A 25501-nucleotide genomic window follows, 5' to 3' on the forward strand; every position below is an offset into this window, starting at 1 on the left:
ACTCGCGTTTCAGCGTCTGCTAAGTGGCGTCCAAAATGGCGTCCGCTTGGAGGCTAGCGCATGCGCAGAGCTTCTGCGCTATTGAGCACTCCAGAGAAACCTTCTGATCATAGCATAATTGACAATAAATAAATGCATAAAAATCCCTTGTTGCTAAATATTGAATAATAAGAAGGCTCTTCGTAAATAGAAAAACAAGGAGTTGTTAATTTATTAAACTTGCCGGCCTGCTAGCCGAATGTAGGATGAGGGGTTAATTAAAGGATGAACATCTTTAACAAGTGTCGAGTGGCATAAGAGGTTAACATTTTGACATACAGTCGCAATAGAAATGTCTCCGGAGCCAACACAGGAGCCAATTGAGCAGAATCTCAAAGCTCCCAATTTGAATGTTGAGCAACCAGCTGCCGATTCTGATAGCGAGGATGAGGAGTTCGGAGCTGCTGGGTATGTTCCATTGTCACAAGTACCCACCGATAGTGATACTCTTCTAGATGATGATGATGAGGTATTTATCGTTTTTTTTTGCAATTAAAAAACATAATTTTCCCTGACCTAAAAATCGGATTTTTCAAAATCAGGTCTCATTTCCAAGTCGGACACATTTGACACAATCAAAACAAGCTGTATTACTTCCAATTAAAAGTGGCACAAGTCACTTATTTTACGTTAATACTTAACTTATTAGTCTTTGTTATTTAAAAAATGTAAAATTTATTTTTAGGATGACCAGTGGGTTCTCCCGATAAGTCAACAGTCCTACTCATTCCCAGAGGAGGATACCCATGAACCAGAGAACCCGGAGACCCTCCAGGTTTGGTCCTCTCCATCCACTGCATCAAACATCAATTTGGATGCTGATAAAATCAATCAAGTAAAGTCTGCCATGGCTGCATTTACACTACCGAAGGCTGCAATACCAGAGTGGGCACAGGCTGTCTCCGAGGAGCAGTGGAAGAATCGTCTTATCGATAAAATCAAAGAGATGCAGAAACGCGAGTAACTTATCCCAGGAGTAATTGTCACATACTTTTATGTTCCTCTCATCAAGCAATTTCATGTAAAAATCCTATCCTATCATTTCCAATTGTATAAAGAATTTATTAGAAGATTATAAAAGTTTCATAGTTGACATTTATTTTATAATAAATTCTTTAGGAATTATCAATACAAAATTTGTGAAAATAAAGAATACGAATACATGAATGGAAATTCAGCTGTGAAATGATATGAAATTAGAATTGTTTATTCATCCAAGGTATTTTTAGAAGAAAAAAAATCAGTTCTATGTAGTTAAAATTCCAAATAAAATGTTTCTTGACATGGGCATGATTTTGTAAATCAATTTCTTCTGCATTTTTATTTTTTCCCAATTCACAACTGAACCAACTCGAGTTTCAAACAATAAAAGGCAGTGTAAATTATAAATTAAACTCTTCCTTGATGGCTGCTGCTTTAATAGGGTTCAATTTCACCCTTAGTGTGGCCACGTCATCGTCAATTCGAACTAATTTACGCCATCTCTATAGCATAAATTACCAAACTCCGTGAAAAATTAAGGCAAAAAAAATGTCACTGAAATTGAAATCAATCGATTTAAGGATTTTATTCACCTCTGAAACTGATCCTGGGGTGGCAAACCATATATAAACCATGTAAACAGGTATGCACATCATCGAAGAGAGACCAGCTAGCCAACCCAGCACGTGACTCCACCAGGGATAATCGTAATCCAAGTATTTCGGAGGAACGAATTTAATTACGTTGAAAATGAAGACTCCCTGTATGATAAATATTAAAAAATGGCTTCTTCGAGTAATGATCAATATTGTTCGTCATTCACTCACCACACATATTGCCGGTGTAGTTACAGTCCAGCAAATCTTCCACCAGAAGCATGGATAGTACCCAATCATGTCCTTTATTCCATCGTAAAACCTATTGACACCGAACGCCCAGGAGACGGCAATACACTCGAAGAACATGAGAAATAGGAGGCAGAATCCGCTGACAGCGTAAGAGTCCAATAGCTGGAACACAAACATTCCTCCCTGATGGTGGAAGGAAAATCGAAATTTCAAGATGATTGATGGAAATGTTAATTGAATTATTTCGTTTGACTTACTTCAGTAACACATGACAAGCCAATGAGGTAGGACAGGAAACAGACGATGGCGACAAAGATTTCTTTGCGCTTTCGGAGGAGTCTGGGCCATTCGTCTACAGCAGCTGTGATGAATCCTTCGACTGTACAGAACTGGAAGTATAAAATCAAATTTGAAAAATGTGAAGTGGAGTTTATATTTTGTGTGACTAAATTGTCATTAATGAGCGTTTTGTTTATTCACCTGGCTATCCAGACCGATGAGAATCAGCATTAGGAAAAAAAGACAACTCCAGACTGGCGCTCCTGGTAATTGCAGAACTGCTGAAGGATACACTAAAAATGCCAGCCCCGGACCTGAGTAAAGAAAATTATGCAGACGATGTCAGAATAATTACTATTGTCGACCAATATATATATGTAAAATCAATATCGAAGATTTCACAATATTACCAGAAGCAGCAACATCGGCAACTGGTTTCTGTTGTTCGTGCGCCATGAACCCAACGACTGAGAAGATCACAACTCCACTCAACATGCTAGTTCCGGAGTTCACACAGCATACAATCAAAGCATCTCTGCAAATAAATAATTCCATAAAGCCACCTCGTGTGAACCCATCTACAATCTACCCTCTACAGTAATGAAATGAGTGATGACTTAATTAATTACTGGATTAAAATAAAAAGAATTTCACAGAGACTCACTTGTATACATTATTTTTGAATTTATTATAACTCCCTAGAGCCACCAGGGCGCCAAGACCAAGCGCATAAGAGAAAAAGATTTGGGTAACGGCGTCGATCCACACCTCGGGATCCCCCAGTTTGGAAAGGTTCGGAGTAGCGTAATACTTGAGCCCCTCCATTGCGCCAGGTAGTGTGAGACCCCTGATGAGGAGGCAGAAGAGGAGGGCATAGGGAAATAGAGCTGTGAAGTACACGACCTTTCCCGTCCATTTCACACCCTTCCAAATACAGAAGTAGCACATTATCCACACAATCGCCAACGTTCCCGCAAGCTCCCACCGGATGCCGCCGATTTCCTCGATCCCAGAAGATATCTGCAGGGTCCTTCGTCTGGGACAGGTTGATAGTTTAATTATTTAACCGCCAATAATTCATTCCATTTTCGTATAGTTCACTAATAACGAAAAACCCTGCACTATTTTTTCACCAAAATTATTCATAAAGGACCTGCCATTAGAACAGCATTAGAACAATGGGGAGAAATGGATGTGGTTTTTGTCTTACTTACTCCCAATATTCTTTAACGGGATCCTTGAGAACAACTGTGCTATAGTTTCCGATTGATGTTTGACACATTGTGATATTGCCATGTATGTCGGACCAGCATGACGCCCTTAAGCGCTCCTCGGGAGTTATGCAATACTCGGAGTTCCAGTAATTGTTGCAGGTCCTCCATGGAACGTCTAACACATAGAATAGCAAATTCATGAAAGTCAAATAAGGATAATTTATTTAATTTGTGAATGCAATGGCATGAAAATTTTTTTTTCTCTTTCCAGTTTGAACATTTGAAAAAAATTGAATGTATTTCATTGTATTACGAGCCTGATTAAACGTATTAAATAAATCATGCTGGCAATAATCACGTATCTACCTGAGTTTAAAGAAACTAAGAAGTAAAATAGTGCCCACGCCAGAATAATAATGTAGTAGATGTTCGTCCAGCACGAGAGGACGCACGTGGCATATCCTATTCCTGTGAAAAATGGCCAATAAATAAAATACAATCGTCCTTAATCAATGAAGTCAATGATTAATAATGAACTGAATGGAAAAAAAACGAAAGGATGAAAAAAGATCTTCTTCACCTTTAAAAATCGGGGCAATCTGAAATACTCCTAGCCCCCCGATAGTCATCATCTGCCCCAGGGACAATTCCATGAGGAACATTGGTATTCCCGCCAATGAGAGTGCAATAAAATATGGAACCATGAAGGCGCCGCCACCATTCTTGTAGCAGAGATAGGGAAATCTCCAGAGATTACCGAGGCCAATGGCCAGTCCCACCACGGACAGGATGAACTCGATCTTACTCCCCCAGCTTCCGCGCTCGGGGATGTCATCGTCCTTGGATAAATTTATTTGTAAGCAATCCGCTGCCTGGACGTGGCAATTATCATCCTGTTTACTGCCGTTGGTAATGGCACTAGCTTTAGCGGGAGGCTCAGTGAAGAGGGCTTTCAATTCCTGAACTGGATCAGAGTGTTTGTGAGGTAGTGGACTTGTCGATTTGTCCACGCGAACTCGCACACTGGTATTGTCGCACGATGGCATTTTGTCTCTTCGGTAAATACTCAATTGAACAAGATTTATCATTCACCTCATAATGCGATAAATCATTTGTAAATAATTTCACAATGACGAAACCTCCACCGTTTTTTCTCTATATACGATAACATTGGAATGACAATTAAGTTGGGAATTTGAAATTTACTTAAAAATAATTTTTTATTAAATTTCATTGAATTAAATAAATAATTCATTACACATGACTCTCTATTCATCTCGAAATCATTATCAAACTAACTCAACGAATGATTAGTAAATAAGATTAGAATTTGCTATTGTGAAAAGAGAACGGAAACTAATGAATGAAAATAATAGATTATCATATTCTTCGAAACATCCGTCCACGATTCTAGACGTATGTCTCTGGTCTGGGGGTTCTTGATGATGATGGATGATGGCAACGAGACACTTCCGGGAATCACTGTTCCCAACGAGGGACCTTGCTCCATTTTATAAATGATAAACGGGTTATTGGAAAAAATATCAGTCACGTCTTTCATTGGCAATTGAATGGATACGAAATGTTAAAACTCACGAATTATCCGAATTAGGAATAGCTGCTTAATTTTTATTATTATCTGCCGATTCATGAATTATTTATCGTGCCCTATACATCAGAGTTGTTTAACAAAATCGCGGAAATCTGTAAGTTTACCATGAGACTTCGAGGGATGAATTCTAATGAGAATTCGTTTGAACTTGGAATATCAAATAAGAATTAATAAAGATGTTGACAACTCTTCGAATGGACAAACGAGAGGATTCTCCTTGAACTCGACTGGAAAGAAATGAAAGAATGGCTATGCAGTGCTAAAACTCACTTATTAAAAACACTCAAACTATTTGTTTTTATACACTTTAGCTATTCAACGTGCTCGCTGTTAGAGCCGATCATACACTGGTGTGAATACGAGTAGGTGCCCTATGAATCTGCCCTAAGTAGTGCTCTTGGGTTCCCCCTTCAGACATTCCAACACACACCTATTTCATTCAATAAATTAATTCCACTGGTATCATTCTACTTTTGTCCCGGTAGTATTGCTTGCTACGGGTGAAACAATAATTTAGGATGGAATATTTCACCAATGGGCCCTCTTGTTGACTGATTATTAAAGAGTAAATAATGATGCAGGTCAATTGAAACGAGGGGAACAGATTCCACGGCAGGATGTGTGGAATATGTGGAGTTAATTATTTTTATTGTATTAATTGTGATATTGTAGGGACTAGACACGTGCTCGTGCGTGCCTTCGGGAATAATTAATGATAGGGCGAATTACTCTCTGCTTAACTTGTCTCCAATTTGTCCACTAGTTCTCCATTTTTCAATTCCAAAAACATGATTTTATCTTTCTGTTTTGGTTTCATTTGATTTTTACAAAACATATTTTTATTCTTTTTAAACTGATCCAGTGAATAAAAAATTGGTTTTGAATCAAGAATTGCGTGTGAAGGTTTCTTCCCCCTTTTTGTTATTCTTTACTCTTCATACAAAGGAGTATCACCGGCCCTCCCCTCTCACTTATAAATACAAGAAATGGACGAGTCGACGCGACAGTTTCCGAATAAACCCAAAACCGAGCAGTCGACAATGAAAAAATTTCGTTATTCTAGCTCCTTTGGGAAATAAAAATGTGGATGTTTATTTATGGGGTCTTTCGGAATGATATAATGATGGAGAGTATTCCCATAGTCGGTGAGTGACAGAACCAAGCATTCTTTTAATCGCAACAATCGCTGGAATATATTCAACGTTGCAAATTAAAATGTTTGTCAGAGAAACTAAATATCTATTTGCGGCTTTCCAACAGGATACCTAGCTCTAGGTACAGCAGGACTTGCAACTTTATTATGGTGGGCAATTATCAAGAGTTGGTGCATTCATCAGCTTGAACTTTTAAAATTTGCCAGAAGCCTTCCGGGTCCTTCAACGCTTCCGTTATTGGGAAACGCTCTTCAGTTCGCAGTCCATCCTGACGGTGAATAGATGTTAATTTTTACTCTAAATCCTTCTCAGTTAATTGTTTATTATTTTGTATTCGTTTCGGGGCCATCAAGAAACCTTCGACCGAGTGGTTGAGATTATGCGAGCAAATAAACCCACATTTCGATTTTGGCTGGGGCCAAAACTCGTTGTTATTTTAACAGAACCTCAGGATTATCAAGTAATTTGTCGATTTTATTTTTCTAATTTTATAAATAACAAATTGTCTACGATTAATCAAGTCCTTCATGTAGATAATATTCAGTAGTTCAAAGGCATCATACAAAGACCCTGTGTACAGAATGATGGAGCCAGCGGTGGGTCAAGGTCTTGTCAGTGCCTCAGGTAGAGTTTCGAAAATAATTTCCTTTTTTGTCACTCATCATGATGATATTTATTAGTTGCTCGTGAATGGATTATTTCGTAGGACCAGCACACAGGAGTCACAGAAAAATCATCATGCCAATGGTCAACGGAAAATCATTGACGACGTACTTGAAGTATTTTAATATTCACAGCCACTACTGCAGGCAACTGTTGGGAGCTCGAATTGAATATGGAGAATTTGATGTTCTTCCTTTCATGACTAATTGCACAACTGATATGATGTTCGGTAAATACATCAGCCGGTGTTGGTGTTTTGTATTCAACCATTTAATCAATATAATCACTCCGATTTATGTTCAGAAACAATCTTCGGGATTTCCGGTACTGCGCAAAAAGGGGGATACAAGCAGTTTGTACACTATTCCGATCGGTAAGAAATTGTTGTTTGTTTTACAATGTGGAGAGAAATATTCAATAAAAGTTACGTACCTACCACAATTTTCGGAAATAGATCAGCAATTGCAAGTTAAATACACCGAGGGAGATAGTTCGATACAAATGACGTCCAAATTTTCGCTATTCCCCCAAAGAGACGCTGCGTCAAAATTACGTGTCTGATTTGCAAATCGTCCATAATTAAATCTCTTTTTTTTTTCATTTTCATAATTTATTCAAATTTTGATTTATTTAGAATCTACGAATTTATTCATCTACGAATGTTTAAAATCTGGCTCCATCCCGATTTCATATTTGAAACTACGAAAATGGGAAAGGAACAAAAGGCGGGGTTGAAGATAATTCATAACGTTGTTGATCAGGTGAATTTATTAAAAATTTACATTCTCCATTATCAGTTCTTTCATAAAGTTTTTCTATGAGAAATTCAAATAATATGGAAAAAATAAATTTATTTTGGTTCAACGAATGATTTCCATTGAATGGTACTATTATTTAAAAGTGAAATGCATTTGCCAGACTATTTGGAGAAAAAAAAAGGAACACTTCGCTCTGACAAGAGGAGCAATAAAATCGGACAGGCCCAGAGTAATGTTGTTGGAACAGATGATCGATCACGCGGTGAAGAATAATTCGATGGATGACTTGGAACTCCGGTATCAAATCTACACCATTTACATTGCCGTAAATAAATTCTTCAATTTGCCATAAAAATAGTATTCAAAAGTTATGAATTTAATGCTATTTCAAGGCTCAGGATACGATAGCAGTCATCGCATCGTTTACATTACTGATGTTGGCAATGCATCCGGAAGTGCAGAAGAAGGTTCGAGAAGAAGTTGAGGAGATACTTGGGGAGAGTGAGGATGTCCAGGAGGAACACCTTTCGAGTTTGGGGTATTTGGAAATGGTCATCAGAGAAACACTGAGGCTGTTTCCCATTGCTCCATTGATGGTGCGAAAAACTACTGGACGCATTCAGCTTGGTATTAAAAATGTTCTGATAGTGGAAAAATTACCGACAACCCTCTCTCTATTAAAATCTTCTCCCACACCCCTACCACTTATTATTAAGAGCTATTTCTGAAGGGCTTAATGAGAGAATTAATTTATTCAATATCAACAGAGGGTTGCATACTGCCTGAAGATTGCTCGATTGTCCTCGGAGCCTTTATGACCCACAGAAACAAAAAATACTGGAATGAACCCGAGAAATTCGATCCAGATCGATTTCGCCCTGAAAATATTAAGCGGAGACATTCATATGCCTATATTCCCTTCAGTGGAGGCCCTCGGGGTTGTCTCGGGCAGAAATTTGCCATCATTTGCCTCAAGACACTAATCACCAACTTGATTAGAAGCTACTGTTTTGAGACGAGTGAAAAAATGGAGAACATCAAACTGAAAATGGATATTTCTATTCGATCGCGCAAGGGATATCCCATGAAAATAACTAAGTTGTGGCGAAAAAAGGAATGAATATATCATTGGAACAAAATTGCACGAAATCCACATGAATAAATTAAATTGAAGTAAAATTAAGAGGCTTTATTATTATTGATGATAATTTATGGGCACATTTGCTGGTCACGGAACACTTCGGAAAACCAGAGGAGTTTCCACATATTTGTTTAAAGTTTATGGAAATATTTTTGTTTTTATCATGAAGAAAATGAATATAATTTACTCCCTAGAGATTCATCAAACGCTGACAGTCCAGAAATGCATCGGATTTTTTTTTTATCTCTAGCCAGAATACTGGTCTTGGATTTGTTTGAGGGAGAAGACGGTTTTGCTTATTTTAAATTTTTCCAACAAATAAAGGATTCTCTGCTCAAGGAATGAAGGCCCAGAAAGTCATCCTTCCTGGGAGCTATGTTATTAAGAGTACCTGAAGATAAGAAGTTCATGCTAATATCTAATAATGCCTTACACTAGTTTGTTACTCATTTTATTCCATAACCTTTGATACTGACAATGCCATCTCTGCGTCATCTTCTGAACTGCCCGGTGATCTCCAACACCCCAACCCTACTGGATCCTAGTGTCCACAGTCGCATGGTGAGGTTGGATCATGTTGCGTGTACTCACTTGACAGATACCTAAACCCAAATCTCTTTGGAATCTTCTCATAAACAGTCTCGATAATCATTATTTAACGCAATGGAGGAAATCAGTGATAAATTCTTCTACGTTTACAGTTCTTCGCTGGATGTGAGAATTCAGATGAAAATGTGAGTGTAATAGATGCATATCATATATTGTATTTGTCATAACAAATACAAGAGTCATCTATCACTTTAATCACTTATCACAGATAGGCATAAACTTTCATTCTTCATATTTTATTATTTAGTCTCTTTCCTAATCAATGTGAATATTTTCAAACCCTGTAGCTATACCAATTTTCCTTACGATTAAAGTAGAATGATTTCTAAATGTGAGATTAATTCAATGTCATCAGCTGACGTTTTAAACCTCTTAATGAAAGGTGTTTCACTGTAAATCCTCTGATTGCGTATTATAACCAGTGCCAAACTGTATTTGGTAGAGTCATTTCTACTAATAAATTAGCCATATGTAGATTATTTTCGTTAATCATGTATCATCATGATTAATTGTTCATACACATACAGACATGCCCCAGAAATTTACATTTGTACAAAACAATACGGAACAGAAGAGTAAATAGTCATTTGACACATTGGTCTGATATTTCATTCCATTCTAATATCCCTCCCATTCTCATACGACATCTCAGAGGGACTCTAGAGGGCAAACGACAGAGACCGGAGTATGACAAACTCTTACTAGATCCCATGATAAAATACTCCGGCTTGTACGGAGGTGGTGGCAGTAAGGGGGATCTCTCTGCATCGCTGCAGGTCTGGGGAGGAGGTAGAGCACTCGCTCTTCCGGTACACACGGCATACAAACATTTTCCGACGAGGTGGAAGTAAGTAGTCATAACGAAAAAAATAATTTTGAGAATAAAGCCCCAGCTGTAATTGTATCATTGAAATTATTAATTGACTAGCCAACTTTTACTGTGACGCAATTCCTACTTCTCTTCATCTTGAGAGAAATTAGGCGATTCTCCTCCATTGCGTCTGATTGTCTTCTTTCAGTTGGAATCAATGGGTAACTCTCCCAATATCCTACTCGGATCTCCCCCGTGACGCTCAGCTGACGATAACAATCTACGACTGTGCAGGCCCAGGTCGTCAGGTGCCAGTTGGTGGAACGACGATATCCCTCTTCGGCAAGTACGGAGTATTCCGGCAAGGGATGCTGGACTTACGAGTGTGGCCAGGAATCGAGGCAGATGGCGGAGTCCCCACCGCAACCCCAGGAAAAGCCAGAGACTCTGGTAAAGAGCAGATGCAGCGCCTAGCAAAGCTTGCCAAAAAGCGTCGAAACGGCCAAATGAGCAGAGTGGACTGGCTAGACAGGCTGACCTTCAGAGAGATCGAGCTCATAAATGAGCGTGAGAAAAGAGCCTCCGAGTACTTGTATCTTACCGTCGAATTTCCCGAGGTAACGATGGACGGACTGCCTCACTCAATCGTCTATTATGAGAAAGATGGTGATGAGGTGGTTCAGCATCGGTCCCAGCCAGACGTCGTGACACTTCCTGACTACGAGATTCTTCAGGAGAACCTCGTGGAGGGTAAGCACCATAAATTAGCCCGAAGTCTTCGTTCGGGGGGTAATACCAAGGATGTGAAGCCCACATCAACAGTTCGAGACGCCTTGAACACGATCCTGGGATATCCTCCCACGACAGCCCTGTCCACAGAAGAACAGGACCTGATCTGGAAGTTCAGATTTCATTTGTCCAATCAAAAGAAAGCCCTGACGAAGTTCGTTAAGTGCGTTAATTGGAAGATGGCTGGGGAGGAGAAGCAGGCTTTGGAGATGCTGGCTCTGTGGACTCCTCCAGACCCTGAGGATGCCCTGGAGCTCCTTGGGCCAGCCTTCACTCATCCAGCCATCAGGAGGTACGCCATTGGGAGGCTCAACCAAGCCCACGACGAGGATCTCATGCTTTATTTGCTGCAGCTAGTTCAGGCCCTCAAGTACGAGAATTTCGAAGGGATCAAGGTAGCAAGCCAGAGAATTGCTAGGGAGTCAGAGAGGGAGAGGGAGGGTAGAAATGTCATGGGGGATTACACGTCGTCTGGTATATCGACTTCCAGTGATTCAGAAGCTTGTTTTTCGAGTCAAGAGCAACCGATGGATCTCGCCTCTTTTCTTATTACCAGAGCCTGCCAAAATTCAACTCTTGCTAATTATTTTTACTGGTATCTCTCCATCGAGTGTGAGGAGCAACCGGATCCTGCGATCACTGTTAAACAGGATACTAGGGTCAGGGAGATGTATCTTACTGTCATGAAAATGTTCTCCATGGCTCTGTCGCAGGGCAATACTGTCTGGCAGAAGAGGAGGGCTTTCCTCGCCAGACAGAAGACTTTCATTGAACAGCTGGTGGCTTTGGTGAAGAATGTTGCTAGGGAAAGTGCCAATAGGAAGAAGAAAACTGACAGGCTGAAGGCACTTCTTGCTGAACCCGATCCTATCTCAAAATTTAATTTTTCAAATTTTGAACCGATACCCTTTCCACTTGATCCGGAGATATCTATCAGGGGGATTATTCCAGAGAAGTAATTCATGATGATTTTTACCATAATTAATTACTTCAATTTGTTGATCAATTCACATAAATTTGATGAATAAATTACGTTTAGCTGTAGATAATTAAATTGATTTTCGTTCTAGAGCAAGTCTGTTCAAGTCAGCTCTCATGCCATCAAAATTAACATTTCTTACGAGTGATAATACTGAATATATAGCCATCTTCAAGCATGGGGATGATTTGAGACAGGACCAGTTGATTTTACAGACCATTGCACTGATGGATAAGCTCCTAAGGAGGGAAAATTTGGATTTAAAATTAACCCCATACAGGTACCCCTCGATTATAAATTTCTAATAAGATTTGGGTTCAGTTCACTGATAAATGGTCCCTTCTCAGAGTATTAGCAACAAGTACCAAGCACGGATTTGTCCAATTCATCGAGTCAACGACAGTTGCTGAAGTTCTAGCTAGTGAGGGGTCTATATTGAATTTCTTCAGGAAACATCATCCTTCAGAGACAGGCCCGTATGGGGTAGCACTTGACGTAATGGATACTTATGTTCGCAGTTGTGGTGCGTCTTATTATTATTATTATTTTACCTATTCTTATTATTAATTTTTGTGATATGGAACACACATCATCATTAATTCAATTTTTTCAAATTCAAAGATAACAAATCCAATATAATCCGAATTAATTATTGAAAATTAAATGAAGTGGATTATTTAACGATTTAAATTATTCAATTATGGCTTCAGCCGGATACTGCATCATTACGTACGTCCTGGGAGTTGGAGATCGTCATTTGGACAATTTACTATTAACAACGTCAGGTAAACAGCAAATTTTTTTTTAATGTCCGGTAATTGAATCAATAATTATTGGAAAAATACAAATCTCAAAATTGTTTTGAATTTCTAAAAATAGTCTGTCTGGTCTCCAGGAAAATTATTTCACATAGATTTTGGCTACATCCTCGGAAGGGATCCAAAGCCCCTCCCCCCACCTATGAAACTCAGCAAAGAGATGGTAGAGGCCATGGGTGGAGTTGGCTCAGAGCACTACCACGAGTTCAAAAAACAGTGTTACACTGCCTTTCTCCATCTTAGGCGAAATGCCAACCTCTTGCTAAATTTATTCTCCCTCATGGTAGACGCTAGTGTTCCTGATATCGCCCTGGAGCCGGACAAAGCAGTGAAAAAGGTTCAGGATAAATTGCGATTAGACTTGAGCGACGAAGAAGCTGTGCATTACGTTCAGAATCTGCTGGATCTTTCAGTCACAGCTGTCATGGCTGTCCTCGTCGAGCAACTCCATAAATTTGCGCAATACTGGAGGAAGTGAATTGTAAATATATCTAAAGACATAATTTTTATTTCCTTTCATAAGAGTAAAATTATGAAAAGAACTAAAAATTAATTCCGTTATGAGCTAGGAAGAGAAGAACAAAATATCCATTTTTCAATTGTCAATATCTTGAGATTGATTGAATGAAATTGTCATTTTTCGTTTTACTCCAATCGAAAGATACTGAAAATTCAAGAGAGGTTCATTTTATTTTATCTTTCCCTAGAATAAACTCATCAACAAGACTGTGTTCCATAGGACTTATGAATAATACCTGCAATATATTTTGGGATTGCCTTTTTATTTCAATATTAAAATATTTAATCGTAATATTAAATCACTCAAATTTATTCCATCCCTCCAAAATTACTCATTAATCATTTATTCATTTGTTTATTTATACGTATAAAAACAATGGTGAATTAAACCTCGTCTCACCAGATATTCCATTAGCTCAATTAGAACCAATAATCGTGTTGAAGGGCAGATTAGTATTTTACAGCCTACTATTTACGTAAATATTTGTGTATTTATTTTCTTTTTCATCTTCAATATTCACTTCATAGTTACATTTAATTTGTTTGTCTCAATTTTGTGGTGCACACGGTAAAAATTCATTCTCATTAATTATTAGTGATTGAAAATGATATTTAATATTCATAATGTGATAATAATTAGTATTTTTCCCCATAATTTTAAGCACGCACTCTAACCTAAAGACGCGTTCCTTTACTACTAGAAAATAACAAACACGTTGTGGTTTTATTCAATCTTCAAGGGTAGATTTTTGTTCGCAAATCATTAATTTCTTGTGATTTTGCATTTTGCACATTTCAAACCCTTATTTAACACAATATTTACATACCTGACTGATCATGATTAACAACGCCCACACAGAGAGAAAGAGAAGAAAATAAAAACATACTTTTTGTTTATTTTTTTTTTAGAATATAACATATTGTGTTGAGGCTACAAAGATAATAATTATAATTATCATATTTTTTGTATTTTTTTTGCTTAGTTTTCAATTTTTAGAGCCATGAGAAGTCTGTCAAGTCTCCAAACTCCCATTCTAAAATCAATGATTTTTTTTTATTGAAAATAATAATAATAATAATAATAACACGTCATTATCGAGTCGTGCTGTCAGTCGTTTATATACACCCTTCAGACGGATAAATTCCCGATTACAAAAACTAATTTCCAATAACTCGACAAACTTTTCAAGCCCTTCACATACTTGAAAAATCCACAATCCTCAATCCCTTATTATTTACCACATTAATCAACATCAAAGATTATACGCTGAAAAATAAAAGAAGAAAAAAAATATCTCAAAATCATATAGTGGGAACTCTGATATTTCACCTCAAATAAACTTTCATATACTCCATTTATTATTTTTTGTTCACCTAGCCTCTAAACAAATTAAACACTACAGTGATTAATTCTAAACAAAGATTTGACGCGATCCCCCAGAGTAACCGTGAATTCTCAAAATAATGCGCTTCCCCATAATTCATTAAATCCATCAGTACCAATGAGATATTGCAAGTCAGTGTCACAGACATCCTGCCAATCTACAGTTCTCAATTATAATTTTAAACGTAACTGAAGTGACGAATTTGTTGCACCAATTGATCATCTTCACGCAGTTGAAGAAAAACTTCTAAGTCATGAATGGTGTTTCATTACATAAACGAACACATGGTAAAATGAATTAAGTGCTCGCGTTAATCCGCTCTGTTACTAAAATTTCATGTCTTCCACTCGATATCAATTCATCGTAGATTAGTGGTGATACTTGTATTCGATCATAAATTATAAAGATCTGCTCCTAGCACTGATCATGAAAATGTTTCGCCCTTCTTCAGTAATATTTACACTTAAATCATTTCTATTCGTTATTTTTTTTTGTCGACCAACTGTTGGTAGTTCAGCCACTTCAGGAGCACGTTTAAAAGGAGATATATACATGCAGATGTATATATTTTAATGAAAGGAGAGATTATAAAACATTTTTCCCCTGCTGATTATTACCTCTCGGCGGGTTTTGTCGCGGGCACTGAACTCTCCACCAGGTCATGCCTCTCGATCGGTGAATTTTCAAGTGTGTAGTCCAAGGGATATCTTTCGGTGTACGTAGGGGTCGCCTCACCCTGCGATCGAAGTCGCACTTCGTCCGGAGTGTCCTGGTAGAAACTCGGCGATGCCTCAACGTTTCTCGAAGATGATTGCTCTGTTCTGTCTATCTCTTGAGTTAAATAGTAACTTTGACTTGCTTCGGTCTCGGGGGGTGCGTCGTAACAGCTGGGAGAGACTGTTTCAGTTGGGTAGCTGGGGCTTGAACCCTCTGGCATGAAGTAGCTTTGACTTGGCTCCGAGGTTACTTCCTGGAGAAATGTTAAGAATTGTTTTGATAGTCTTTTTATCATTTGAAAAATTTTCACCGATAATTTGTGGTTAAAAAAAGAATGTTAAGACTTAACCGCCGCCCAGAAAAAATTAAAAATGAATTAGATAATTGATTTTCAGAAAACTGGAACCTTGTGCAATACGAACATTTAAAAAAAAAAATGATATTTCTTCAATTACCTCAGGATTGCGTGCATAATAACTACTCGGCTCATTCCTCTGATCCGAACTCTCGCTCACAAAATTTTGTGCGGTCTCTCCTTCCAGTCTCGGCATGGAGATAGGTACCTCATAAGAAGTCGACACATTTTGCTCGACTACGACCTGATCCTCAAAGCTGGAGGTGGGTACAGCATCAACATGCGTAGAACTGCTGTCTGGATTTAAATTATACGATGACGTAGGAATCTCAGGCACTCCATTGTCATGCAGGCTTCCAGTGTCTACCGAGGTGTCTGCAATAACACTGGAGCTAGCAATATTGATCTCCTCACAGGGAGGTATCTCATAACTAGACGTGCTGATGGCACTCTCCTGATCCTGATCCCGCTCCTGAGTCTCTGGTGTCTCAGGAACGTAAGAGGAGCTAGCAGTTTCATCTTCATTTAATCCAGAATTATTTGAGAATCCAGACGTCCCAATTCCCTCGTTCCCAACGTCATTTGACTGTGAGGGAATGTTCCCCTCCTGACTGATTTCTCCATCAATTGCCAGAGATGCGACGAGATTGTCAGCATTCCCAACTTCATAACTCTGCGTTGGAAAACTAGGATCATCGGCAGTTTCATCAGCAGTCCTGATTTCATTGAAAGATTGACTGGGAGCATTAGTACCCTCAGTAGAACCCTCGCAGGACGACTGAGAGACTGATACAGCCGATCCCCCCCTGACATCTTCGAACGACTGTGTCGGTGGTTCACTAGCGAGTGTTGTCTCCATTTCCATAGATTCATAGGGGCTGGACTGAGTAGCCTCAGTCCCCTCTGATTTCGAGGTCGATTGGGATATTACTTCGTCATTATTTATGGAAAGTCGCTCGAATTTCTCGAACGACTGGGAGGGTGCCTCAACACCATCAACAGTATCCTGGCTACCAGCCTCAGTTTTCTCAAAATCAATATCCATAGGTTCAGGCTGACTGGACTGAGCTACTAGCGGACTGACTTGAACCTCAGGAATAGTTTCCGTCTCCATTGGCTCGGACTGATCCTCGATTTTTGAAGAACTGTCCTCTTCTTTTGGTGTTGCAACATCAAAAGCACTTGATGACTCGACATCTACCCTTGGTGATTTTAGTTCTGGGGAGGCAGATGCTTCCTCCTCTAAGCAACTACTGATTTTACTTGAATTTTCTGCATCGTCCTTTGGAATATTCTCTGAACACGTGTGATCGGTGGTCGCATCAATCTGAACTATCGGCATATCTCGAATAATCTCTTGTGTTGGCTCAACTTCCTCAGGGACTTTGTTCTCATCTTGGGGTATCTGTGGCACCTCTTCCTGAGTATCCCTAGGTAATTGCTGAGAAGTTGAAGTCTCAGTGCTGACCTCGGAAAAATCCACACCGTCAACGAAAGAATCGTCTATTATAGGCATTGATGGAGTTGTCTGGACGTGACCCGAATCCAAAACCACACTCTCTGGTATTGAAACTGCATAAGATATAGTGCAGGTCGGGGTCTCATCAGTGCTTTCTTGTCTCTCAATCCCGTCCTGCAAATCTGGAATCACCAGATATTGACTGGCAGGCTGACTCTGAACTTCCGTAGACACTGGTTGCTCTATAAGTTCTCCAATGTCCGGCATGGAGTTACCAGGCAGAACACCCTCAGGTGTTGCAATATACGAGATATTTGCATTATCGATGGACATGGGAATCTTCAGGGAGGCCATACTGGAAACTGGTGCTGCATCAGTTATGTCTGATTGGATGCCCACGCTGCTCGGTACCTCTAGTGGCGTCATAATGGGTTGATTCAGGGTGAGAGACGTCTCCAGAACCGATGGGGATGAGATCGGCTCTGTTGAGGGGATCAGGGTACTCTGAAGAATTGTCTGGGTGTCTAGACTCGTCTGGGTTATTCCAGCTGTCATCACACTGGATACAGTGGTTTCAGGCAATCCAATTTCTTGCTGGAAATCAGTATTTGCTAGGGCTGCTGCTAGAATATCCTGATTTGACGTTTGGAATCCTTCAGTAATTGTCTGGGTCACCTCTGGAGGGTTTGCTTGTGTTAAAGCAGGAACTGAGGTGTTGTCAAACTGCAGAACAATATTATCGATAGCTCCAGAAGGATCTAGAGAGCTTGGATCGATGTACAGAGTTCTAGAGCCATCAGCATTCGCTGTTGTACCCTCCAGGGACATCAGAGCGTTATTATCTAGTGGCTGAATCTGTCCCTGCTCGTCAATAGTCACGAGAACGTATGTTTGGCTGCCATCAGCGCTCTCAGTGGGAAGAGCCATTATCTGGGGTTGAGCTGGAATTTTGGGTTCTTCTTGTTTCATTGGCTCTGCTGGAGTCGCTGATGTGGATGCCTCTACTGATTTAGCCTCGATCTTGAGACTCTCCGACGCGGATTTTTTATCTTCTGAAAGAGATTCTGAAACCACGGCTGTTGGAACCACTGGAGATGCGGGCATCATAGGCGTAGACAGCTGCTTTTGAATGTTTTTCAATGCCGACTGTCCTCGAACGACTTTGTTCACTCCTGGCACACCTCCGGGAGTTGATACTGTTGTCTTTTGTCCAGTTATTCCTTTTGATGGAGTTTCCGGAGAGACTTTCTGAATGACGATTTTCTGTTTAGTTTGTTTTCCCTTCTGAGGTGTTATTGGCGTCATCGTAGATTTGGATCTCGACACGCCTTGAGTCTGTGATTTTCCAGGCTGCAGAGGCAATGGGGACATCACAGTCTGTCTTATGATCTTCTTTGGTGTCATCTTTCCAGGTGTCTGGGGAGTCGTTTGATGCAGAGGTGGTGGATTCTGCAGGATAATTGTTCCAGGTGACTTAATTGCCCCAACTCTCTGCATTGTTGCTGCAGAGGACAAGGGGACCTTCTTCTGAAGCATCGGCATCTGTACCTTCTGCTGAACTGTTTGATATTGCACTTTGGGGCTTTTCCCCGGGGTACCTTTTGCAACCATAGCCTTCACCTGCTGGCCAGTGAACGGTGTCAGGACTGCTCCCTTACCTGGCACTAATCCAGGACTAGTTATAATGGTTTTCCCAGGTAGGGAACTCTGAGATATGGGCGTCAGAAGCGTTTTACCACCCTGAGTCGATATTGGATACAATGTTCCTTTGTTTGTAACATACGTCTTCTGCGCCATTACTGTCTTTCCAGATATTTGAGAGGCATTTATTTGAGTAATGACTCCCTTTTGAGTAATGAAATGTTGGGGAATCGTTCCCAGAACAGTTTTAGCCCCTGATATAGGTGTGAAAACGTTCTTAGACAGAACTCCAGTGTTAACGATTTTCTGACCGCTGGGAGTGATTTTTGATGTGGTTGGGGAACTCGTATCACTCTTGGGGGCTATTATGGTTTTCCCCACTACCTGTCCCTTATTTGTCATGATTTTTTGGACCTTTCCAGCCGTTAAAGTATTCTCAACAGCCAGGGGAACCATTTTACTTTGTCCAGATGTAGGCGACGTCAGAATAACTACTTTATTTCCCCGTCGCACGATCTGGGGATTTCCGGTTGTGGTTTTAGCTGACGATATTGGCATTTTCTGGGGTATTGCTGTCGTACCTTGAACCGTGTAACGAACTGGCTGGCCTCCAGATCCAGCTTGAACAATTACGTATTTTCCTGGTGAACCTTTTGGACTCGCGAGCATTCCCATTGTCTTTGTTCCCTGTTGATTCTGAAACTTGAGGCCCTTCACACCACCTGTTAGTGGAGGAACCAGGGTTTTTATACTAGTTATCGTCGGTTTGGCTTTAGTTTTGGTTTTTAAAATCGTTGGAGATGCTGTCTTCTTCTTCGCTGGGGCCTTCTCAGAGGTACTGGGCTCAATAGCTGTCATTGTTGGTTTGAAATGCACCTGATTTGTCGTCATTTGGGTCGTGGGGGTTGTAAGGGCGAGGGCTGGGGTGATTGATGGACTCGATGATGGCGCTGAGATTATTGAAGACATCATCACCGGCATCTGCTCAACATTTTCAGGAGTGAGATCCTCACTCATTACAAAGGGAATTGAGTTTATGTCGAATTCAACCTCTGATGGGTCAGTGGTGGCACTCGAGGCGATACTGATTGTGTTAGAGAGGTTCAACTTGTCCTGTTGAAAATCACGAGTCTCGTCTGCCTTCAGGACCTGGAGTTTTTTACTTATTGTTAGCCCTGGGGATGTTTTCGGGGAAGTGTTTAATTTATTCGACTCGAGTTTTATTATTTTGGCTCGGGGAGTACTACCAGATACATTTTTCGAGGAATCATCAACCTCCAGTTTGTGCTTGATACACTTGGACGGCTGTTTTTCCAAGAGTTTTGATTTCAAAATCTGCATGGGCTCCCGCAACGTCACGTTTTCAATTATACGGGGCTTCTCTCGTTTTTTCACTGGGACTGATACATCTGCAGGAGTCGGTAATAACTTTGCCGGAGATTTTTTTAGTGGTGGGGGCTCCTCGGACACGGGAATGGAGTCAGAGGCCTCAGGGAGGGCTGATGGAATGGACTCTTGGGATACAATTATGCTGGTATCGTTGGAGCTTTTTTCGGAAGTGGATGGTACGTCTGACGCTATCGGTTCTGAGAGAATTTTCTCCTCGATGTTGAGAGTTGGGTGGATTTCAGACTCTGTTGACTTCTCTGATATTTTGGATTCCTCAGGAGCTTTGATTTCCTCAGATGCTTTTGCTTCCTGAGGTGCTTTCATTTTCCCAACAACTTGTCCTAAAACTTGTTCTGGAGCTTCTACCGGTTGGGAATCTTCAGTGGATACTGGAATATTCACCTCAATAGCTTCAACAACCTCTTGTTCTGGCTCTCGACCAATAGATTCCACAACTGTCTCCTTGGTCTCAATTACCTCCTCGATAATTATATTCTCAATAGTTTCCTCGACGATATTCTCAACACTTTTATCAGGAGTTTTTGATTTCATTTGGACACCCGCCGTTATAACTTGTGACACAGTCTCCTTTTGCACGATTTCGTTCGACACCTCGGGCTTGACCTCCTCCTGCACCGAATCACCTTCAGGTTCCGTTTTTTCAGGTTCATTTCCAGGTTTAACCACCGCTTCCTGAGCATCAATAAGCGACATCTCGAATTTTTTAATCTGTGATTTTTTCGGTGGAAGCATCTCAATTTTTTTCTCTTCCTCCATCTCATGAACCTCGGCAACTTTAGTATCACCTGTCTTCGCTTTAGTTTCAACTATTAATTCTCGATCAGTTTCAAGGCTTCCGAAACCTTGAGATTTTATTTCAACGTCGCTCGTCGCCAGAAGATCTGTAATATTGATTGGGCTCATGGCATCAGGTTTTACAGCTGTGAATTCAGGAGATTTAACAATCGGGGATTTTGTAATTGGAGTGGAAACTCCGACCTCTTCAGCACTGTCAAGTGTCTGATCGGAGAATTCGTATTCCTCCAGAGATTTTCTGATAGCCTTGCTGATGGCGGATGGCTTTCTTCCCCTCCGCCCTTTAATCTTGTGCTCCTTCTCCTCAGTTTCTGATTGGCTGTCATCAGTTCGAGGAGTCCGGCGACCTGGAGACGAGCTGTAAATGTCAGATTCCAGATATTTTTTATTCGGCTTTCGTCTCCTCCCCGTGTACGATCGCTCCCCATCAGACTCAGATGTTTTTCTATCTGTTTCTTGACTGTCAGGTGTCCCAGGGAGAACCTGAGGCTCTTCGAATTTCGTCGAAGAATCGCCATTTCCACTGACATCTGCCGGTAGTGGATACTTGCGAGGTCTTCCTCGCCGTTTCGCCGGTTTCTTTTCAACTTCTTGAGACTGAGGCGACGCCACTGATGGCGATTCTGTTGATGACTTGTCACCTATTATTTCACTCAACTGATTCCAGCCCATCTCCGCACCATCTCCAGATCCGACATTCGACGGCTGGGAGATTGTCAGTGTTTCTTCTTCACTCTCGATCGTCACCTTTTCGGAGTTCATGTCAATGTCCTCAATATCTTTGGAGTTTTTTGTCTGTATGTCAGACTTCGCAAGACTGGAGGTTGGAGTTGATTTTTTTGGAGATTGCATTGGAGACTTTGATGGGGACTTCCCTGGAGATTTTGATGGACAACGTTTCGGTGACCTGTGATTATCAAAAATGTTCTCGGGTTCTGTTTCAGGTATCGCCATAGACTCCTCCATTTTCTCTTGACTATTAGGCTTTATTTCCTCCTCTGATTCCTTATCACGTTCAACCTCCAATATCTCAACAATCTCAAGTTCTGTCTCAGTCACATCTCGCTTGCACTTTCCCTCATTGGACTTCTCAGTCTCAGAGGCGATTTTGGCAACTAGTTCACTAGCTTCGTCGACAGTTTTCAAGATATCCTGCCTCAGTTTTTCGTCGTCCTCCATTTTTTTCGCTTCCTCAATTACGATTTTCTCAGATTGTGCCTCTTTCTCATTTGCCTTACTCTCCGCCTCCTTCTCCTCGGCAAGTGCCTGAGAGAGAACAAATTCCTTGATAATCTCTTTCTTCAAAGATGTGTTCTTCTCACCAAAAACTCGCGGAATCTTCCTCACTGGGGGTAAAGCAGGCTCCGGCTCTTCATCGTCAAAATCAAAACACGATAATTTGGATTTTTTTTCCTGATCGTTTTCGGGAGTTGAGTTTTTTCTGTCCCCAAGAGACTTCCTCAATTTCTTGGAGAGTGCTGATTTCTCCTTTACCACTGGCAGGCTCAGTCCAGGTACATGCTGCGAATCATTCTCCAAGGGTTGAGCCTTTGAATTCGTTAATTGAGTCGACATGTTCTCCGACTCCTTCAAATCCTCCTCCGGAGTTGTCTTATTCTTCGGTTTATCCTTTACAACTGGAGATAGGCTCACCTCCTTAACCACAGAATCATTCAACGGTTTGCTTATTGAACTCTTGATAGTCTCTTCCTCCTGCCGGCTCTCATCCTCCAAAGTATTCTGCAGCTCAGTTTTCAGAATCTCCTCATCAAACAGAGGATCCACCAGTGATTTAGTCTTTGAATTCTCCAAATGTGTCGACAAACTTTCAGTCTCTTTCAGTAGTTTCTCAGACTCTTTCAGCAGATCGGTGTCTTCATCCTCTTCCTCAGGCTTTCTTTCTTTAGTCAAGGGACTGCTGATGGGAGTTGATTTGTTCATATCCACCTCCATATCGTCAGATCCATCGTCCCAATCAGCCAGTAGATCATTTATCTCAGGATCTGCCTTCTTCTTCTTCGCTATTTTCTCCGGCTGTTTTTGCTTCCTTTTCACTGGCTCACTCCCGCGATCGGTCTTCAGCCTGGGGAGGCTTTTGTTCTTCCTTACATATTTTCGTTTCTGGGGCTCATCCCCTAGTGATCGTCTCTTGGGCGTTGACAGCAGAGACCTCACTCCAGTATCTACTGAACCCTCCCGGTGGCTCTTGTTGTGGCATATGAGGACATTGACTCGGGTCGTTGTGAAGCTGCACAGGGGGCAGGCATACATGTTCTGGTCACTTGATGTCGGTGTCGTTGGGTGACTACTCGGCTGTTGACGTATCCTCACCTCGTGATCGCTTTCTTTCATTATACGGGGGCGAATTATCTTATGCTCGATCGGGTAACTGCGACGTGTCATTTCATCGTCCTTGAATTTCTGCTTCTTTTTTGGAGACTTTTTCTCACCAAACAAGGCCGATATATCAGGCTTCTCTTCTGGACAAAATTTTTCGGATTTTAGGATGTTAGGATCGCCACCGGTCAGCATCTCTGCAGTCTCCACGTCACCGGGAAATTTATCCATCAGTTTTGATCCACTCTTATGTTTTGAACGGTATTTATCTGGGGATGTAAAGAATGTTCGTTTTAGTCAATCTTTCTTTAAAAAAATTACAAAAATTAATTTTATTTCAACAATTACCTAGGCCTTTCTTAATGAAGTCATCCTTCTGCGTGCAGTTGTATTGATAAATCTGATGTATATTTTTCACGAATTCACTATGAAACAAACAAAAAAAAAATGTTGAAATCTCTTAGAAGGTATCTTCTTTCGTTATTGTTTTTTAATTCTTACTAAGAATTCTCCTGGAAAAACTTGACAGCAGCAATGAGTGGTTTTTTATTAAAATCCACTTTGAGATCCTCGGGGAGGTTATCCACCCCTGTGACCTGTCCAGGCCACCAGCAGGGGCCCAACTTCACCCACACCACATCACCATCCAAATAACGAATTTCTGTCTGGTCACACATCTTCAATCCTCTCGATTCACCAGACGGTGAAGCACATGCAAATTATATGAATTATCAGGGGTATCGTCCTCAGTATGTATTTAGCACACATGGGTTACACCTAATATTCCTGCAGGAAAAACATATTCATTAGGTAAAATAACCTCCTAACTTTTTTTCAACACTCTATTTGAATTGATTTTTTTCAGTTTTTGATACATATTTTTCAATTCAACCTCGATATGGAACTTTTTCTCCCAATCAAAAAGTTCTTACAAAAACATCGCTATCCATAAACAAATATTATTATATCAATTATTGCCAATAAGGAGAAGGTGAAATGATAGACTTGTTCAAACCATCAATATCTCCAAAGGCAACGATACGAAAAAAATGACTCCAATTTTGAAGTTCACGAAAAGACTTGCAAAATGAAGAAAAAGAATCATTTCATATTTGCCAATCTCCAAATGTCAATAAAAATAGTCAATTTCATGCTTCACATGCCTCCATCGAGAAAATTAATTCTTCATTCATAATTAGATAATTACCCATACCAATTGTTATTCACCCAACTCCATTGACCCAAAAAATGGTCCTCTCCAAGTGGCCATCACCCGCAGCAAAAATCAGATCTAAAAAAATTGTTAAAACCAGTGATAATCATAATTTCTCCTCAACCTCGACGAAGCTCCTTCACCAAGGGTTAAAGTGCCACAATAATCCGAAAATCGCGGGAAAATTGCGTGAGGCATTGATTGAATGCTTAACCAAGAATAAAAATCCATGTCTGCTCAAGAATGTAAAAAAATAAATGGCAAAGAGATCCGACTTTTTCCCAAAAATAAAGCATTTTGTGGTTAAAAAAATAGAAAACGAAAAATGCCTGGAAATATGGTGGTCGCGAGGTACACCCGTGACTTGGGAATGGATTCGTTGAACGGCTAGGCGTCCCCCAGGACCAATATCCCTCTGTCTGTATCTCAATCGCCACAAACACTCTGGCATGAGAATTATTTCGAAATTTCTCACCTCGTATTTTCGTCCCCTGCCTCGAAAAATCACCTCCACCGGTTATGTGTATTTATTTCACCCAGTTGTATTGCCCCCACTACCAGCCCACCCCAAAAACAATGCAACTTTTTGTGGATTTAGTATCACTGAGTTTTATTTTGTTTAAACAACACTGCAACAATTATTTTACGGTGGTAGGAGAGGGTGAGAGGTAACTGTTTTTTTTTGCACCTCAGTGTTTTTATTTTACTCGATGGATATAACAACTAAACGCTTTTCCCAAGGCTGTGCGACGTACGTACATATTTCGGTTTACCCGACGTGCAACGGGGCACTTCATGGGTTTTCAATGAATACATACACCACTGAAAATGAGGCGCCATTTTGCGCGTTGCATCAGTGCTCACTTGGCTCCAGGGCTGACAACTTGACGATGCATTTTTTTTTCATAAAAAAAATTAACTTTCGAAATATTGATTTATAAAAAATTGGTAAAAAACAAAAAAATATTTTTCAAA

At 40.4% G+C, this 25501-nt stretch overlaps 5 protein-coding genes across 9 annotated transcripts; 3 read left to right on the plus strand and 2 right to left on the minus strand.

The window, feature by feature from the left end:
• Nucleotides 1-71: 71 nt before the first annotated feature.
• On the plus strand, nt 72-1345 carry LOC135165484 (male-enhanced antigen 1). The gene is made up of 2 exons (XM_064126818.1): nt 72-508; nt 725-1345. The coding sequence occupies exons 1-2, from the start codon at nt 332-334 to the stop codon at nt 1001-1003; spliced, it is 456 nt and encodes a 151-aa protein (XP_063982888.1). The 5' UTR covers nt 72-331; the 3' UTR covers nt 1004-1345.
• On the minus strand, nt 780-5336 carry LOC135165475 (sodium- and chloride-dependent GABA transporter 1-like). The gene is made up of 11 exons (XM_064126805.1): nt 5244-5336; nt 3942-4516; nt 3728-3829; nt 3362-3536; nt 2812-3183; nt 2558-2682; nt 2349-2461; nt 2126-2257; nt 1848-2051; nt 1614-1781; nt 780-1523 (listed from the first exon to the last, which is right to left on the minus strand). Exons 2-11 carry the CDS (start codon nt 4447-4449, stop codon nt 1422-1424), a joined length of 2001 nt encoding a protein of 666 aa, XP_063982875.1. The 5' UTR covers nt 4450-4516; nt 5244-5336; the 3' UTR covers nt 780-1421.
• Nucleotides 5337-5967: 631 nt separating this feature from the next.
• Nucleotides 5968-8727, plus strand: LOC135165583 (cytochrome P450 4C1-like). Its single transcript, XM_064127011.1, has 10 exons — nt 5968-6118; nt 6234-6401; nt 6481-6587; nt 6661-6751; nt 6834-7019; nt 7094-7163; nt 7425-7551; nt 7709-7873; nt 7941-8175; nt 8316-8727. The coding sequence occupies exons 1-10, from the start codon at nt 6055-6057 to the stop codon at nt 8666-8668; spliced, it is 1566 nt and encodes a 521-aa protein (XP_063983081.1). The 5' UTR covers nt 5968-6054; the 3' UTR covers nt 8669-8727.
• A 514-nt stretch (nt 8728-9241) lies between these two features.
• LOC135165556 (phosphatidylinositol 3-kinase catalytic subunit type 3) lies at nt 9242-13513 on the plus strand. Of its 3 annotated transcripts, XM_064126957.1 has the most exons (7): nt 9242-9423; nt 9951-10145; nt 10318-11853; nt 11969-12157; nt 12225-12400; nt 12588-12662; nt 12773-13513. In XM_064126957.1, the coding sequence occupies exons 1-7, from the start codon at nt 9353-9355 to the stop codon at nt 13171-13173; spliced, it is 2643 nt and encodes an 880-aa protein (XP_063983027.1). In that variant the 5' UTR covers nt 9242-9352; the 3' UTR covers nt 13174-13513. The 3 variants fall into 3 exon arrangements, with proteins under 3 accessions (XP_063983027.1, XP_063983029.1, XP_063983028.1); XM_064126959.1 differs by lacking the exon at nt 9242-9423 and having other exon boundaries at nt 10005-10145; nt 10227-11853; XM_064126958.1 differs by lacking the exon at nt 9242-9423 and having other exon boundaries at nt 10012-10145; nt 10280-11853.
• Nucleotides 13514-14090: 577 nt separating this feature from the next.
• On the minus strand, nt 14091-25352 carry LOC135165555 (mucin-2-like). Of its 3 annotated transcripts, none has more exons than XM_064126953.1 (6): nt 25002-25352; nt 24527-24604; nt 23815-24099; nt 23662-23738; nt 15772-23582; nt 14091-15569 (listed from the first exon to the last, which is right to left on the minus strand). In XM_064126953.1, the coding sequence occupies exons 3-6, from the start codon at nt 23988-23990 to the stop codon at nt 15213-15215; spliced, it is 8421 nt and encodes a 2806-aa protein (XP_063983023.1). In that variant the 5' UTR covers nt 23991-24099; nt 24527-24604; nt 25002-25352; the 3' UTR covers nt 14091-15212. The 3 variants fall into 3 exon arrangements, with proteins under 3 accessions (XP_063983023.1, XP_063983024.1, XP_063983026.1); XM_064126954.1 differs by having other exon boundaries at nt 24521-24604; XM_064126956.1 differs by lacking the exon at nt 24527-24604.
• Between the last annotated feature and the right edge of the window lie 149 nt (nt 25353-25501).

Source organism: Diachasmimorpha longicaudata, chromosome 8 (genome assembly GCF_034640455.1).
Source record: "Diachasmimorpha longicaudata isolate KC_UGA_2023 chromosome 8, iyDiaLong2, whole genome shotgun sequence".
Lineage (NCBI taxonomy): Eukaryota > Metazoa > Arthropoda > Insecta > Hymenoptera > Braconidae > Diachasmimorpha > Diachasmimorpha longicaudata.